General features: G+C 37.0%; 1 protein-coding gene across 1 annotated transcript in view; it reads left to right on the top strand.

The window, feature by feature from the left end:
- The window catches only part of Utrn (utrophin), a 402939-nt gene that overhangs the window by 354381 nt on the left and 32292 nt on the right, over positions 1–16266 (top strand). Inside the window, exons 64-65 of the mRNA XM_090338004.1 lie at positions 8–119; positions 15704–15840. Of these exons, the coding sequence (XP_090194130.1) occupies positions 8–119; positions 15704–15840 (249 nt within the window). The remainder of the gene's footprint in view (positions 1–7; positions 120–15703; positions 15841–16266) is intronic.

Genomic DNA, 16266 nt, shown 5'->3' with positions numbered 1-16266 from the left:
CCTCTAGGTATAGAAGCCTAAAACATTTTAACTATGATGTCTGCCAGAGTTGCTTTTTCTCTGGTCGGACGGCGAAAGGTCACAAATTACATTACCCGATGGTGGAGTATTGCATACCTGTGAGTACCAAGCCACTGTTTTTATTTGTTTATGTTCGCTTTGGAATTTTCTACTGCTGTCCAAAAGATGTTATACTTATTTTGAGATAAATTTGTTTTTTGGTTTTGTTTTGTTTTTGTGTTTTGCAAAAATATCTCTTTCCAGATTGCTTCCCCTTATGTTTTCTTGTTTCATTTCTTTTTAACTAAATGTGTATATTGTGTCCACTTAATAAGTAATGTAATTAACAATTACACTGCATACCTTTCTCAGAAAAATGAATTATTTAATTAATGATTTTAACTTTTATGTGATTTTTAAAACATGGGAAGGGGTATTAATTTTTACGAAGTAATATACCCACTACCTGATGAATGTAACTGTAACCCCTCTATACATAACCCCAACAATAAAATACAATTAAAAAAAGAAAAGAAGTGACAAGCCATGAACCTCCAGTTCATACCTATAATCTTAGCTACTGTTTCTTTTGGATAATATTTAAAATATGTTTATAATTGGATATTAATATTACAAAAGTATATAAAATGGAGAGATTACAAATACCATTCATAGGTCTAGATCCTTAAGAAGCTACTATCTGATAATTTTCCATGTTCTGGTTTTACTTAGTTTAACTTTTATATACATATATTTTATGCTGATTATTCTTGCCATTGGCCTGACATTTTATGTAGCAACTGTCTCCAATGTAGACAAGCAGTGTGACCCTTCCTCTCACAGAATATACAATTGGATGAGTTAGTATTTAACTACTCAGTCCCATAAATTTGGATCTTCAGTTTGTTTTCAATTTCCTGGTAGTATAAACAATGCTGATAAATATTTTTAATACTTTAATAAATATTTAAAATAAATATTTTTTATATTTTTAATACTTTCCCATGTATTACCTCAATTAACATTTCCATTGAATAAAGCACTAAATGGTATGAGTCAATAAATGTATTTTTATGGCCAAAGGAGTTGATGCCTAACTTTTTTCCAAAAGAGAGGCTGAGCTGCTTTACATTTGTATCTTCTTATCATTTTTGCTATTGTGATACTCTTGCTACAGCCCCACAAGCATCAGATAGCAGCTATTATGGTTCCTTTAACCTAAAGCTATATTTCTCTGAAATTGTCCTCATTTTTCTGTTAATTCCTATCCTTACCTTCTTTCCAAGTTATGTCAGAATTTATTCATAGAGGTTTTCCTTGGTTTAGGGATTCATGTTCTTTTTTGGATTGTAAATCTACAGAAAGGCAGCAATACTGATAAAAATACACAGGTATAATTGTGCCATTCTTAGTATCCTAGCTAAGATAAATAGGAACTCAGTGGAGAAAAAAAGCTATAGAAAATGTTGATGAATTGTAATGGATGACATACTCTTGATGCCAGCTGAATTTAGGAAAAGAAAAAAAAATCCTTCCAAGAAAATTGGTGAATCATTCCTTATTACGGTTATTAGTTTATTTATTCCTACAGTGACTTAATGTCAAGCATGTAACATGTGTCAGAGGCTATTGTCAGAATTAAAGCAAGACACTGAATAAGTAAGGATAAATTTTAATCTATGAAACACTGATTATATGTATTCGTGTGTATCCATGTATACTAATTGTGTGTGTGTGTGTGTGTGTGTGTGTGTGTGTGTGTGTGTGTGTACTCCCTGCAGCTTGCACAAAGGTGACTCAATGTGAAAACAGAAGAATGAAAGTAAAAAAGAGAGGACAGTGTGGTTGGATGGCTCAGGGAAGACAGGTGATAAAGGAATGATCAGTACTAGTGCCCTGAGGACAGCTGTGTCAACTAGGTGGAAGTTGGGGGGAGTTAGGACTCTGTCCCCTCAGAGAGCTTGGGGGACCAGGCCTAGGCTCTTCTTGATGATTACATTACTAAGAAATGACTTTCAGGTCCCTCAGAAAGACAGCCTGAGTTGTCTGAGACACTGATATATCTCAAAGGATTCAAAGTGATATAGCTCTAGTTAGTAAAAGCTGTGGAAATGGTCAAGGGTCATTGTCAACCCTAGAATAAACAATAAGCTATATTGGCAGTTTAAGGATACTTTTCAAGCAGCCTTGCTAGTAGAGGCTCATCCTCAAAATGCAGCTTGAACTGTCTGAAATGATGGAGATATTTGTTGTAGTCTTTTAAAAGAGGATGGAGCTAGGATATAGTTTGTGCTGAGAATCAAAGATTTTTAAAATTAGCATATACTGGTTATTTCACTACAACATTTCTATATACCCATTCCATGTACTCTAATCAGATCCATCCCCTCCATCTCTCTCTACCATGCTGCCTCAGTCCTTAAAACAGTTTCAACAAGTGTGTGTTCTACTTTCATACATGCACTTCTATTCATCCTTATTCACCCTCTCCATCTCCCCCTGACACCTGTTCCCAAAAGAGCCTGTCTTAATTTTTCTGTTATGCAGTTTTCACTTTCTTTGTGTATATTAAGTTGTACACAGGAGGATTGCCATAGTATTTCTCATGTGTGTGTATTATAATTTAGTCAAATTAACCTTTTTATTGTTTTCTTTTCTTCTCCCTCCTTTCCACCCTTGCTTAGCAGCTTTAAGTATTTCCTTATCCCATCTTCATACATAGACACAGTATATTTTGTTTTATTCTTCTCTCATCCTTCTCTCCTCCCACATCCTTACAAACAGTCCCACATTTATGATTATTTTCTATTCACACACACACATATAGGTATGTGTATATCTATGTAGGTATGTATAAATACATATAGGTATCTATGTATATATGTATCTCTCATGTTTAAATTCTATAAACATACAATATTTGGCTTTCTAAACATGGCTTATGTAAGAAACTCAATATAATGGTCTCTACTTTTATCAATTTTTATAAAAATAATGTTATGTTATTTTATTAATGAATGAGTAATATTCCAATGTATGTGTATACCAATTTTTTTTCTTCTCCATTTATTGACTGTTTGCTACCTTAGCCCATTCCACAGCTTTACTGTGAAGAGTTTCAATAACAGGATTTACACAAGTATCTTTCTCATATATTGACTTATATTCCTTCATATATGTATCCAAGGATGATATGATGAGATCATAAGGCAGGCCTATGCTTAGTTTCTAAGAGCTCTCCATACTGATTTCTATACTGGTTGTACTCGTTTACATTCCCACCAATGTGTATGATGGTTCCATTTCCTTTGCAACCTAATAATGTTTGTTGTTTATTTTCTTGATGATTGCTACTCTGAATGGGGTGAAGTAGCACCTTAACAAAGATTTGATTTGCATTTCCTTTGTGGTTAAGGATGTTAAACATCCTTAAACATGTATCTATTTGTCAGTTGCGTTTCTTCTGAGAACTATCCAGTTCCTTTGCTCATTTATTAGCTGACTTACTCATTTCTTTATTCTTGAAATTTCTTTTAGATCATCGTTAATTTTGAGTATTAATCTTTCATCCATTTAGTACCTGATTTTCTGTCATTTCATGCATTACTTGTTTAGTCTGGTATTTGTTTCTTTTTCTTTGTAGAAATATTTTAATTTGTCAGTTCTCTCTTCTTTCTGGGCAATTGGGTTCTTAGACAGTGAAGCCAAAACAAAACAGGCTAGAGAAAAGACAGCCTCTTTTTGCTGCTTAGAAAGCAGCAAGGCTGAAACTATATCCTTATCTCTGACCCTGTTCAAAAATGAACTTTAAATGTATCAAAGATCATAATGTAAAATCTGAAACTTTAAAACCACTATTAGAAAACGTAGGGGAAACTCTGGAGATTATAGGCACAAGAAATTATTTGCTGAGAAGAATCTACACTGTTATAGGCCAATGCTTTAGTCAAGAAGGCTCCAAATTTGATCAAGGGGAAAATCTATCAGCCCTGATGAGATGCCCATTTGCTACCAAAAAGATAAGATTAGTGACTCTCCTGCTGTTATCTATTTAAAAGGGGAAAGTATATGACAGTGAACCAAGAAACAAAGAAATGAGATGATTATAGATGTAGTAAGTGCCTTTTGAAAAATGCATAATGAAGTATGCTGATTAGAAGAGACACTTTAAAGAAATTGGGCAAGATCTGCCTGATTAGTTGACCTTTGAGGTGAAACTGAAGGTTGAGAGAATTAGCCTTTATGTAGGGGTAGGTTTTGTGTGTGTGTGTGTGTGTGTGTGTGTGTGTGTGTGTATGTGTGTGTGTTTAACTAAGCATCATTTGGATATTTAAAACATCCATTCCTCAACTGCACAGGCCATAGCAGCCAACAAAAGGCATACAGGTCTTGTCCTGTGAGGTGCCATATATTTGCACTAGTGTGTATAGCCCACAGGCAGGCCTGAGATTTCACCACCCCTGAATAATAGATGGCAAAGAACCTGAGAAAGGAGACAGCACACTGATTTGGAGGTGGGAAAGAGGCTGCATAAAGGGCTGCAGAACAAAAGGAGGCACCTGGTTCATAAACAGAGCACAGAGGATAACCTCAGTACCTAGTGTGGAGGGAATGTGGGGCCTCCAGCTTAATAATGATGAAGAATTGTAAGCTGCTCACAGTGGGTCATTAAGCCAGGCTTGGTGTTCTGAACATAGACCAATGTCACAATGTCATGTGTGCATGGAGTCTGTCCCAGAAAAAAAATTCACAGAAGGTACCTTCCTCTCCTTAAAGCAGGGAACTTGTGAGGACATAAGATTAAAAAGAAAATCAGATATCAGATTGGATGGAACATTCAGATAGAGAATGTAGGGAATTCAGATAGGGAAGAAAGATAATATTCATGTGATAATACCTAGAAATTTCAGGAGCTGATTATGAAGAGCTAATATCTAACGGGGAAAACCAAAATCACAGGGTGGCTAGAGATACATCATATTACTATTTTTCTGACTATTAAATGTAATGATTCCTAATGGCTTTATTATATACCCCAAATCCTTGAAATCATATCTTCAACCATTATGGGCTAGTAGGAGCAGAGTTGAGAATCAGTGTTACACAAATGAATTCCCACCACGCCCTCTCCTAACCAGTTGTAAGTAAGATGTCTGCCCCAAACTCTTTGTTTCAAGTCCTTGCAAAAAAAACACTGTTGGTCTTTCTTTGAAATTCTAGCTTGCCCTTCAATGTGTGAGTCTTTTCCTTTTCTTTTTTCCCTCCCAGGGTTGGGGAGGCCTGGTGCCCCACTCTGAATTGTGTAGTGATTAGTCAGTTAGTTATGTATTTGAACCCCATACCTTTCCATGCCATCACTTAGAAAATCTGCCATTGAGCTAAATTCACAATACAGTTTTTATTGCTACATTTTCGTAACTATACATATATGTAAACTGAGTCTTAGAAAGAGAGACTATTGGAGTAAATAATCACACATGCATTGATTCCCAATCTCTCTCTCTCTCTCTCTTTTTTTTTTTTTTTTTTTTGCCAGTCCTTGAATTTTCTCAAGGCTAGAGCTCTACCACTTGAGCCACAGCAGTTCGTACATTCTAGGCAAGCACTCTACCACACTGGGCCAAACTCCTAGCCCCTGATTCCCAAATCTCTTAATCCACATTTATTTAAGTTGTGTGCTTTCCTCTTTCTTAAGTAAGCTTACTTATGGTTCATCCAATCTTTATACAATATTTTTGAAACTCAATTATTATCTATCTTCAAAGTAAATTCATCACTTATACAGTGATAAGAAGCACTGTTTTAGCATTAAATGGATCTGATATTTCCATAAAGGATACTGATGCCTAAGTTTTTCATTTTTATAGCCCTTTAACCTTTCTGGTTAAGAAAAATACTGTATTGTTATCACTGATTTGATCTCTTTTTTCTACAATATCTTCTCTCCCTCTCTGTCAATGCTTGTATTATTAAAATTTCTCTGTAGTTTATAAGCCTCTTTTTTTGTGTGTGGGTCATGGAACTTGAACTCAGCCTGGACGTTGTGCTTGGCTCTTCAGCTCAAGGCCATCACCCTACTCTTGAGCCAAACCCCACTTCCGCTTTTCTAGAGGTTAATTGGACATAAGAGTCTCAGGTCCTTTTGTGCCTGGGCTGGCTATGAACCTTGATTCTCAGATCTCAGCATCCTGAGTGGCTAGGATTACAGGCATGAGCCACCACACCCAGCTATTAGCCTCAAGATTCTCAAAATATTTTACTAATATGTTAGCTTATTATTTATAATAATATTTGTGCTTTGATGTGGGAAGGCTAAAGATGTCTGAGTTATCATGATTCATTTAGGTATTTTGTGACATTGATATAAAACATTTAGATGAAGAAATGGAGTGGAATTACTTTTCTCAAGGAAATAATGTTGAATTCTTATTTTCCACCAATATTCTATAATCCAAATATGGACATTAATAAAATTCTTTTGTTAGACCGAAAGAATATCTTTAAGAGACAGCATGACATAGACGTATTCTCTGTCACCTTTGAGTTTTGATGGTACTTGGTAGTGTGGGAGCTTGTAACAAAGCGAAATTGCTAACTTTAACTCTCAGGCCATACATTTTACTTACAAATGTAAACCTAAGATTTTGAAGAAAGGGTTAAAGCAGCTGTAGGATGCAAAGGGGTCTTGCTGATGACAAGAGTAAGGAGTCACACCAGGTGGTTAGACGAGATAGTAGAAACCTACTTATTGCACTTGTAAGCCTGGTAGTGTCAAAACTCAGAGCTGATTTGAGACACAAAGTTGATTTCCATGCTTGCTGAGTCCAGTCTGATGGCAATTCAAGTAACTCAAGAGATTGTAACCACTCAGCTGAGGTCCAGAGATAGAATCAGGAGCTTGCTGATTATAGATCCCTGACATGGGAATGAGATTGTGTGATGAGTTGATGCTCTGAATACTGGATATTCTAGTGTTAAATGTCCATTTTTTTGTCCTTCCTTTGTTTCGCTTTCGGTGAAAGCTTCATGATTCCTGGGACTGGTGTGTAGTGTAAATTCATGGGTCTGATTTTTGAGGATATGGATTTGCTATACCCATATGTCTGTATATGCTTGGTTTGATTTGCAGAGTTCATAGGTAGTGATCTTCTATCTGCAGAAGTAAATTATTTATCAGTCTGCCCCCATGGTTCATGCTGGACAGATGGTGGTTGTTTACTTGCACAAACAGGAATTAGAGTCCCTCTGCATCAGCATCTGTACTCAAATTGGAACAAATCACTGTCGTATAAAGTGGGTTCATATAGGGCAAGGCACAGCCTGAGAGCTACTGTTCTCTGTAAGATGGAGTGACTTAGGGACCAGAACAGCCTGATCACCACAGATTCTTAGATTCAGTCCATATCTTGGCTATTGTGAATAGTGCTACAATGAAAATGGAAGGAAGATATATAAATAAATCCTTGAGATAACAATGTGATTTGCTTTGGATATCTACCCAGAGTAGAATGTGCTAGATCATTTAATAGTTCTATTTTTAATGTTTTAAGGAACTTCCAGACTATTTCCCATAATAGTTCTATCAGTGATGGTATCTGTTCTTTATGTTATTGCTGAGAAAGATGGATTCAGCATGATTTATTTACAAGAGTACTTGCTGACAGTGGGAAGGAAGTAGATGGGTTTAAACACTAAGAGGAATGGGAAATGTTTGGAATTGCTTAGGGTCAGTCGTGAGTCACCATGAGCTGAAGAAAGATTGCTACATTGCCAGAGTGCAGCTGAGGTTAATTGGCACAGATTTGTAGTCTGTGGCTCCATCTTTACTCAGCAGCTTTAGAATTAAAAGATGGTAAAAGGCCAAGGAAAAGGAAAATTCACAAGTATTAGTGGGACTGAGGTAAAGGTGAGCTGTCCCCATGCAGAAGAAATCCTCAAGAGGCCAAAGAGCTGGAGATCAAAGTGTAGGGAGAAAGAAGAGTTGTTCACATTAAAGAAGGGGGTGAAAGGCTGAAAACAACCAGGTCAATGGTTTTTACCAAAATAAAGATTGTGCACTGAAAGATATTGTGAGTTTTGATGAATTGTTAGAAGGTTTTTGAGTTGGGACAGCCATTTCAGAAATCATGGCATACCACCATACCAGTAGATGTGGTATACATAAAAGTGGAAATGCAATATCATACTGGTTTTCACAGATGATGTTAAAGGCAAATGGTGTGAAGGGAAGAAAAACAATCTTTTTCCCTATCTTAGAAGCATATAAAATTAGAAAACCAAGGCATGTCAACAAGAGAAGAGTATACAGATTTATTTCATGTAAGCTGTACTAGCACAAAAATTTCCGAAATGAAATGAAGGCCAACAGAAACAGAGGCTTTTTTTGTGTGTGTTTATCTTTGTGCTAGGTTTGATGGAGAGAAGGCTGTGATGGAGTGGCAGGATTGAATTCATGGGGTATGGTAATAAGCTAGGGGAGAATTTAGGCCTGTTTATTAGGTTCTGCTTTACATTCTAGGCCTTCATGGATGCCTTAGTTCATTTACTGCTGCTATGACAGCAGTCATTTGAGTAAGTTATGAACTTTAGATGTTTATTTGCCTCATGGTTCTGGAAGCTGGGAAATCTAAGAACAAAGGCTGCATGTGGTAAGGGCATTAGTGCCATGTTACCCAATGCTAAAAGATACTACATGACAAGCTCGATGAGATGGAGAAAGAAAACAGAATGTGGATATATTCAGTCACTTCACCAGGAACATACACCTGCAATAACCCTCTGTGTCCTAACCACAGTAAGCCATTATTTTGTGACCTCCTTATGATCCCATGTCTCAATTGTAACTACTGTTATAGGAGATTGTGCAGCTAATGCTAGAGATAGTGGGGGAAAGTGGATATTACCATGGGACATCATCAGAATTCCATGGTAGAATGAGATTCATGTCGCATTTATGAACCTGATGTAAGGGGATACACAAAATAGAAGAACTCATGGTAGTAAAGTGTGATACCAGGATCTGAAAAAGTTACCCAAAACATAAAGTTCATTTAAAAGACATAATAGGTGAAGATGAAGGAATGGAATATTTTCAGCAGTTTTTCATTTGCTAGATTAGCTACGTCAGCTACTTCTAGCATCTTAATTGTAGGGTGGATAATCTTTCCTACTTTCCGTCTAAGCTTTGATCAGACCTGTTTTTCACTGGTAGTCCTAGCTTTTGATGGGAAGAAGGGAGAACAGGAAAAATAAAATCACATCTGTGAAGAACTGCTACCATTAAACCAGTATGTAAGTATGTTCTAGCAAGTACATGTTGTTCTTAAAGCAAGATATTTGACCATATTCTTGTGGCTGTTATTAATTCTTTAGAAATCATCCAGACTTCCCCATTTTTTAGAAACTAGTAAAATCACCATCTCCTATTAAAAAAACAGAAAAAGTTTGAGTCTTGAAGTTAAAAGCTATGGTCTATCTTTTAGTTATGAATGATCTGTCATTGGCAACCATAGAAAACAAGGAAATAATGAGTTTGAAAAGGTAGAAGAACAGTTGTTTCGTCTGCTTCTTCCTCCTCAGGCCAATGTTTCTAATGCTGGGAAAATCTGCTATAAGAAAACGCTGATTCATTCTTGGTCGAGTGAGTGTAGTTTGTTTTTGGCAGCCCTGCATCTTGAGATGTGATTTTGGGATATTGGCCAATATGCATAAAACACAGAGCCATTACCATTTCTCTGGCCTCAGCAGCCAAGGCTGATTTTTCAGCTGTCTACTTTACATTGTTTTGGGGTGTTTTTGTTGTTTTTGTTGTTGTTGTTGTTGTTCAGTAAGTCTAGTGAATTTAGATTGTGTCATTAGCTTTTAAGGTAAGGTTTGGAGAAAATCCATTTTACTTTGGATGACTTATTACCTTACTTGTTCTTGGCTGCCTGGTGACTCCTTTAATGTTCATTTTATTTTTGTATGTATGTCATATTTTTTTTCATTAGGACCTCTGGGGCTCTGAGCTTTTCCGAGATTTCAATCTATCTATGGAACTCCAATGAGTGTGAATTTCAACTTGTTGATATTCTTGAAACTTATGCAAAAATGGAGAGGATTTTTTTGCAATTAAAAATGAAGAGTTACTGAGAATGTACTAAGATGCTAGTGGCTCACACCTGCAATCTTAGCTATTCAGGACACTGAAACCCGGAGGATTGTGGTTAGAAACCAGCCCTGAGCAGAAAAGTCAGTGAGAGTTCATCTCCAGTGAACCAAGAGATAGAGCACTTGGAATGCACCAAGTAATAGAACACTAGCCAAGCAATCAAGCAGAGGAATTGTGAGGCCCTTGAGTTCAAAACCCTGACAACAGACAAAGAATAAATGCTTAGAATGTTTTGTTTTTAAATACACCTTAGGATAATGAAATGTTCTACTTGGAAGCATGGATATATGCTCTCTGGAGACTACTGACTGTTAGGTTTTGGTTTTTTTTGTTTTTTTTTTTTGCCAGTCCTGGGCTTGGGTTCAGGGCCTGAGCACTGTCCTTGGACTTTCTCAAGGCTTAGCACTCTACCACTTGAGCCTCAGCACCACTTCTGGCTTTTTTTCTATGTACCGAGGAATCGAACCTGGGTCTTCGTGCATGCTAGGCAAGCACTCTACCACTAGGCCAAACTCCTGGCCCCTGACTGTTAGGTTTAAGAAATAAAACTTGTTAGGGTGCTGTTTAACAATGTAGCACTTATGTCTATTCCACATGGTAATGCTTTAATGTTCTTGTCATATGCCAAATGACTATATTGTTTTTGATAGAACCTTCACGTATGTATTTGTGCTTCCTTGTGTTTTTCTGTATATTGTTTATTAAATGCTCAACATCTCTGGTCATAAAAGAAATGCAAATCAAAACAACTCTAAGATTCCACCTCACTCCAGTTAGAATGGCCAGGATCAGGAAAACGAATAACAGATGCTGGAGGGGATGTGGCCAGGAGGGATCACTACTACACTGTTGGTGGGAGTGCAAACTCGTTCAACCACTATGGAAAGCAGTATGGCAGTTCCTCAAAAGACTAAACATAGAGCTCCCCTATGACCCAGCAATTCCATTACTAGGCATTTACCCAATTGTCCAGAATCTAGGGCATACTAAATCCACTAGCACAATGATGTTCATTGCAGCATTATTCACCATAGCAAAGATGTGGAACCAACCTAGATGTCCCTCAGTTGATGAGTGGATCAACAAGATGTGGTATTTGTACACAATGGAATTCTATGCTGCTGTCAGAAAAAACGACATCAACCCATTTGTTAGGAAATGGAAAGACTTAGAAAAAATCATATTAAGCGAAGTAAGCCAGACTCAAAGGAACTTAGGCTCAATGGTTTCCCTCATTTGTCATAATCAGTAGAAACCTTGTACTCTACTACCAGAGATCTGCAATAGAGCAAAACCTTGATACATAAGGCCATATAGTATGAAGCTAATTGAAAGGACCTCCAGGATATTGAAACAAAAGCCATATAACGAATGATTGTTGTCCTTAATGTACTATGTTATCTCTCATCTCCTTTGCTGTCCTTTGGGTATCTCATATTGTTACAGTATCTCACTTTGTTATCTGATATATTGAATTTATTTGTATTTGGTTAATTGAAATTTGATAGGGAAGAGGGGAAAACCAAGATGGGGGATGGGTGGTGGTGGGTGGGGGGGAGGGTAATGGGTACTAAGACATGTGAAAGGGTATCAATGTATGTGAATTAATGCACCTTCTATCTGGCAAATATCATGTAACACTTTTATTAATTACAATAAAAAATTAAAAAAGAGTTAAAAATCTAGTTTTAGGAGTAAACATATTGAGGTAATAGCATCATCTTCCCAGGTTACAAATAGAACAAAATGACCCCTGGGAGATGAAAAGCATGTGTAGTTTTATTTGTTTTATTTTGGGTCCTTTGTGCTTTAAGTCATTAACAATTAGGAATAGAGTGTTTTGCCTTTGAGATGTTTTTGCAGGTTGTAAATAATTGGTTCCAGGTTGCTCCTCTGGCTTTGTGGCATCGGTAGAGGAGTCTTTGGAGCTGAAGTCATCATAAAGTACTTCAGGGCCTGTTTGGTTGCAAATACTGTGGTAGTTTGCACTTCTGAATTCCAGATTCTTCTGTGTCTTTTGTGAAGGAGAAGAAAGAGCCTTTCTGCATGTACTTATATCTTTGAAGCTCTGTGAGGTGTCAGCATTTAAGCAAAGAATAATAGTTTGAAATATGGAAACAGGGAGGGCATTATACATGCATTTCAATATAGCTATACAAACTCAACCAAACTTAAAAATATGTTCTCCTGTAAAATGTCCATATTTGTGCTCAAAAAACCTGAGGATAATCTCTTTACAAGAAGGGCAGCAATTTGTAAGGTGCGGGTCTCTGCCATCCCTGCTCTTATGAAGAGGGTGTGCAGACTCTCCTGTGTCCCTCCTTCCCATCAGGAAAGAATTTACTCTTTTATGACATATTTGTGCTGTTTAAATGTTGAGTCATTTGTATGGTAATGTGTTCCTCTTCATTTCCCCTTCCCATCATAATTGCATGAGTTACCTGCTTTAAAAATAAATGAACAAAGTATTTTAACTAATGTAAGATAGACTTGAATTTGATTATATCCATACGGTCAGTGTGTGGTCCTCTTTTTCTGTTTTCTTTTCTAACCAAACTGTCGCTTTAGCACTATAAAATAGAGAATTATTAGGAACTAGCCTTAGGTAGCAAATTAGACCAATTGTGTATAAATATTTTAACACTTTTGGTACAAAAGTAGGCTTAAGTCATTTTCTTGGCCCTATTCCATCTAAGAATTGCATCCTTCTAAGTTGAATGTAATCCCTGGTTACTAAGGGATGAGTTACTTTCCACATTTTCTTTTAGTACTTCATAAACTTTATAGTATCAAAGAATTAATACTCTTTAGATAACTGATTTGGGTGGTAGTTTTCTCCTTCAGTGTAAAAGATCATTGAGGAGATAAAATGTTCTCTTTCTATATGCACGTATTAAAAATAGATTGATATAAACCTCATTACTAACAATTTAATTTCAGTTTCTGCTATAAGTTTTTGAGTAACTGGATAGATATTGGTGGGAGTAGAGGAAAGTATTTTTTGGTATAATGGATTTTGCTTTGGTCTTCTCTGCCTTAAATATATTTGAATAAACAACATATGATATGCAATTTGAGTTAAACTTTGGAGGGAGTTGTTATTTTTTTTCTCTCTCAAACAGAGCCTATACAGGAACCCAACTGTTGATAAGCTAGGAGAACATGGTTATCAGTTGAAGCAGCCAGTCATCTAAGTCCACATGCAATATCAATTCCTATCCATGAACATTTCAAAAACAAATTCCCTGAGACAGAGCACACATTAATGCTGGGCAAGTCTTAAGGGACATAGACCTTTAAATGATGACAGTTTGCTCTGTGATTAGACATTAGCATATTCACAGAGTGGTCATTGCTAATGACCACTGTAATGCTGACAGAGGCAGACCAGGTAAAGATAAAGATTCCTTGTGCACCTAGTCTTTTCAACAACCTTAACAACTCCAAATGTTAAACTGGAAACCTGGATATTGAACCAAGTTTGAAAACCACTGGCCTAAGAGATTTAGAAAAACAACAGCAACAACAAGAACAAAACCCTCACCATGCCAAGTAAAAGCTAGAGGACATTGCTTTATTTAGTAATTTTTATTAACTGTGTCCTAAAAACAGACTGAGATATGATTGGGTCATATGTAAACGCTTATCATTACACAGCATCTTCTTTGCTTTGCATTTCAAATATAGAAAGTAGCTTCCCATTTTCTCCTCTGCATAAGATAATAAAGAGAAATATACAGAAATTTGGCTGGCTCTGGTGCAATACTCAAGATAGAATAGTGAATGTCATTTGCTTGGTTTAATTCCCATCCTTGGTATTCTGCTCCTTCTTTACTCTCATCTTTATTCTGTTCATTGTTCCTATCCTGTCCAGTAAGTTCTTCATATCTACAAACTGCCATCTCTCTTAGCAACCCTGTTCCTCCAGACTTACCTTGAGCTTTTCATAAGTAGCTTTTCACTGGCACATCTGGTTCATATTTTGGATGATCTATATCCCCATAACTCCAGATGATTATAGTTTATTTTCAGCTGTTCAGAAAAGGGCTTAACATGAATCTGTTGACAAGTCCTCCTGACAGCAGGGCTATCCATACTAGACATGTTTGTTTGAATAATTTGACAATTGATAAAGTTTAGATTATAAATAGCTTGGGCTTATTCACACCTCTTTTGTTGTTTATCCAACCTAGAGCAGAGTGAAAAGTTTCCCTTATTGTTTATTAGAAAGTGAACACATTTAGATGGGAAGGGAGAAGATGGAAGGTAACACAACTCTATGCAGGTTGACTAAGGAAACTGGTTATCTACATGCAGAAGACGGAAACTAGACCCCCATCCCTCACCCAGACCAACCAACATCAGCTCCAAGTGGAGCACAGATCTGAATGTAGGGCTGGGGGGGGGGGGCATTGAAATGACCATATGAAGACACAGGAAACACTTTGGAAGAAAAAAGTGTAGGTACTTCTGATTAAGACATCATAGCTGTGGAAATAAGCGATAAAGGACATATGGGACCACATCAAATTAAGAAGTTTTGGCAAACAAAACAAACAATTACCAGAATTAAGGGACACGCCATAGAGTAGAATCATTCTTACCAGTCCAACAGATAATGGATTAATATCTAAAATACATAAAGAGTGTAATTAATTAGCAATAGAACAAATAATTCAATTAATAAATGGCAAGGAGACAGTTCTCAGAAGGAGAAATATGAATGATTAATAAGTTAAAGATTAATACATGAAGAACAACCTCCTCAGCCATCAAGGAAATGCAAATAAAAATAAATATATTCAAAATACATCTTCAAGTTTTAAAACATTAGTGAGTCTTAGGCATTCTTGTCATGGAGGAAAGAGAATGGAGACCAGACGCAGACAACAGAGGAAACAAACCTATATATCACTCAGGCTATAACTGTAGAAAAATCTTTATAAAGCTGTAAGACTGGGGCTTATTCATCGTTAGACTCAGCAACAAAATGGAAGGCAGACCAGCAATGTGTTCATTCAGTTTTGTAATGAATCTTTAAATATATCTTCAGAAGAACTGAAGTTGGTGTCTGTGTTGCAAAGAAAGACTCAAATTGGTGATAAATGGAAAATTGGGGCTTCAGGAACGATTTGTAGGAAAAGATAAGGAGAAAGTAACTCAAGTCTGTGGTAATTTCAGCATGTCTCAAGCCAAGTGGTTATGTAAACTAATTGTCTTGAAATGTCTAAGGAAGCATTAACAGTTTGGTCCTGGTGAAATAATTCTATGTCTGCAGGGCTGGGAATAGACAAAGGCAGCTCTTCCAAGGCAGAGCCTTGAGCTAGCTGTGCCTTAATTTCACCAGGAAATAAAAATATCAGTGGATATATTTAGGGATGAATCCCCATTGTTATGTGTTTTCATGGTATTTATTGTATCTTATTCCAGAGAATGTTGTAAACAACCCTGAGAACCTGGTATCTAAGTCCAGGAACTCATATCTGCTCTGCTTTTAGTATGGATGCCCACTCCTCCAACTTTAATGAGAACTATTCCCTCTAACCCCTGTAGACAACATCTGGAGAGGATGTGCGAGACTTCACCAAGGTGCTGAAGAACAAGTTCAGGTCAAAGAAATACTTCACCAAGCACCCTCGGCTTGGTTACTTGCCTGTCCAGACAGTTCTTGAAGGGGACAATTTAGAGACGTGAGTTCAACTTACTATTCAGTCTTGTGCAAGCACTGTATGTGATATTCTTCCCCTCTTTTAGGTGGTACTGGGGATTTGTTTGTTTGATCAGTCATGAGGCTTGAACTCTGGGCCTGCGTGCTATCCCTGAGCTCTTTAACTCAAGGCTAGTGCTCTAAAACATTGATCCGCAGAGCCACTTCCGATTTTCTGATGGTTCATTGGAGATAAGAATCTCACAGACTTTCATGTCGTGGCTGGCTTTGAACCAAAATTCTCAGATCTCAGCCCTCTGAGCTCTTTGCCTGGCCAAGGTACTGGGGATTTTACTGAGGGCCTTCCACTTGCTAGGCAGAAGCTCTGCCTCTTGAGCCATATTCTTGTCCTTTTGTTTTTAACTCATTTTTCAGGTACTACGTTGTGCTTTTGCCAAGGCCTCCTCAG

The sequence above is a fragment of the Megascapheus bottae genome, chromosome 8, assembly GCF_031878675.1.
Source record: "Megascapheus bottae isolate mThoBot1 chromosome 8, mThoBot2.hap1, whole genome shotgun sequence".
NCBI lineage: Eukaryota > Metazoa > Chordata > Mammalia > Rodentia > Geomyidae > Megascapheus > Megascapheus bottae.
Note: the sequence above shows the minus strand (reverse complement) of the source record. Positions and strands in the feature narration are given on the sequence as shown.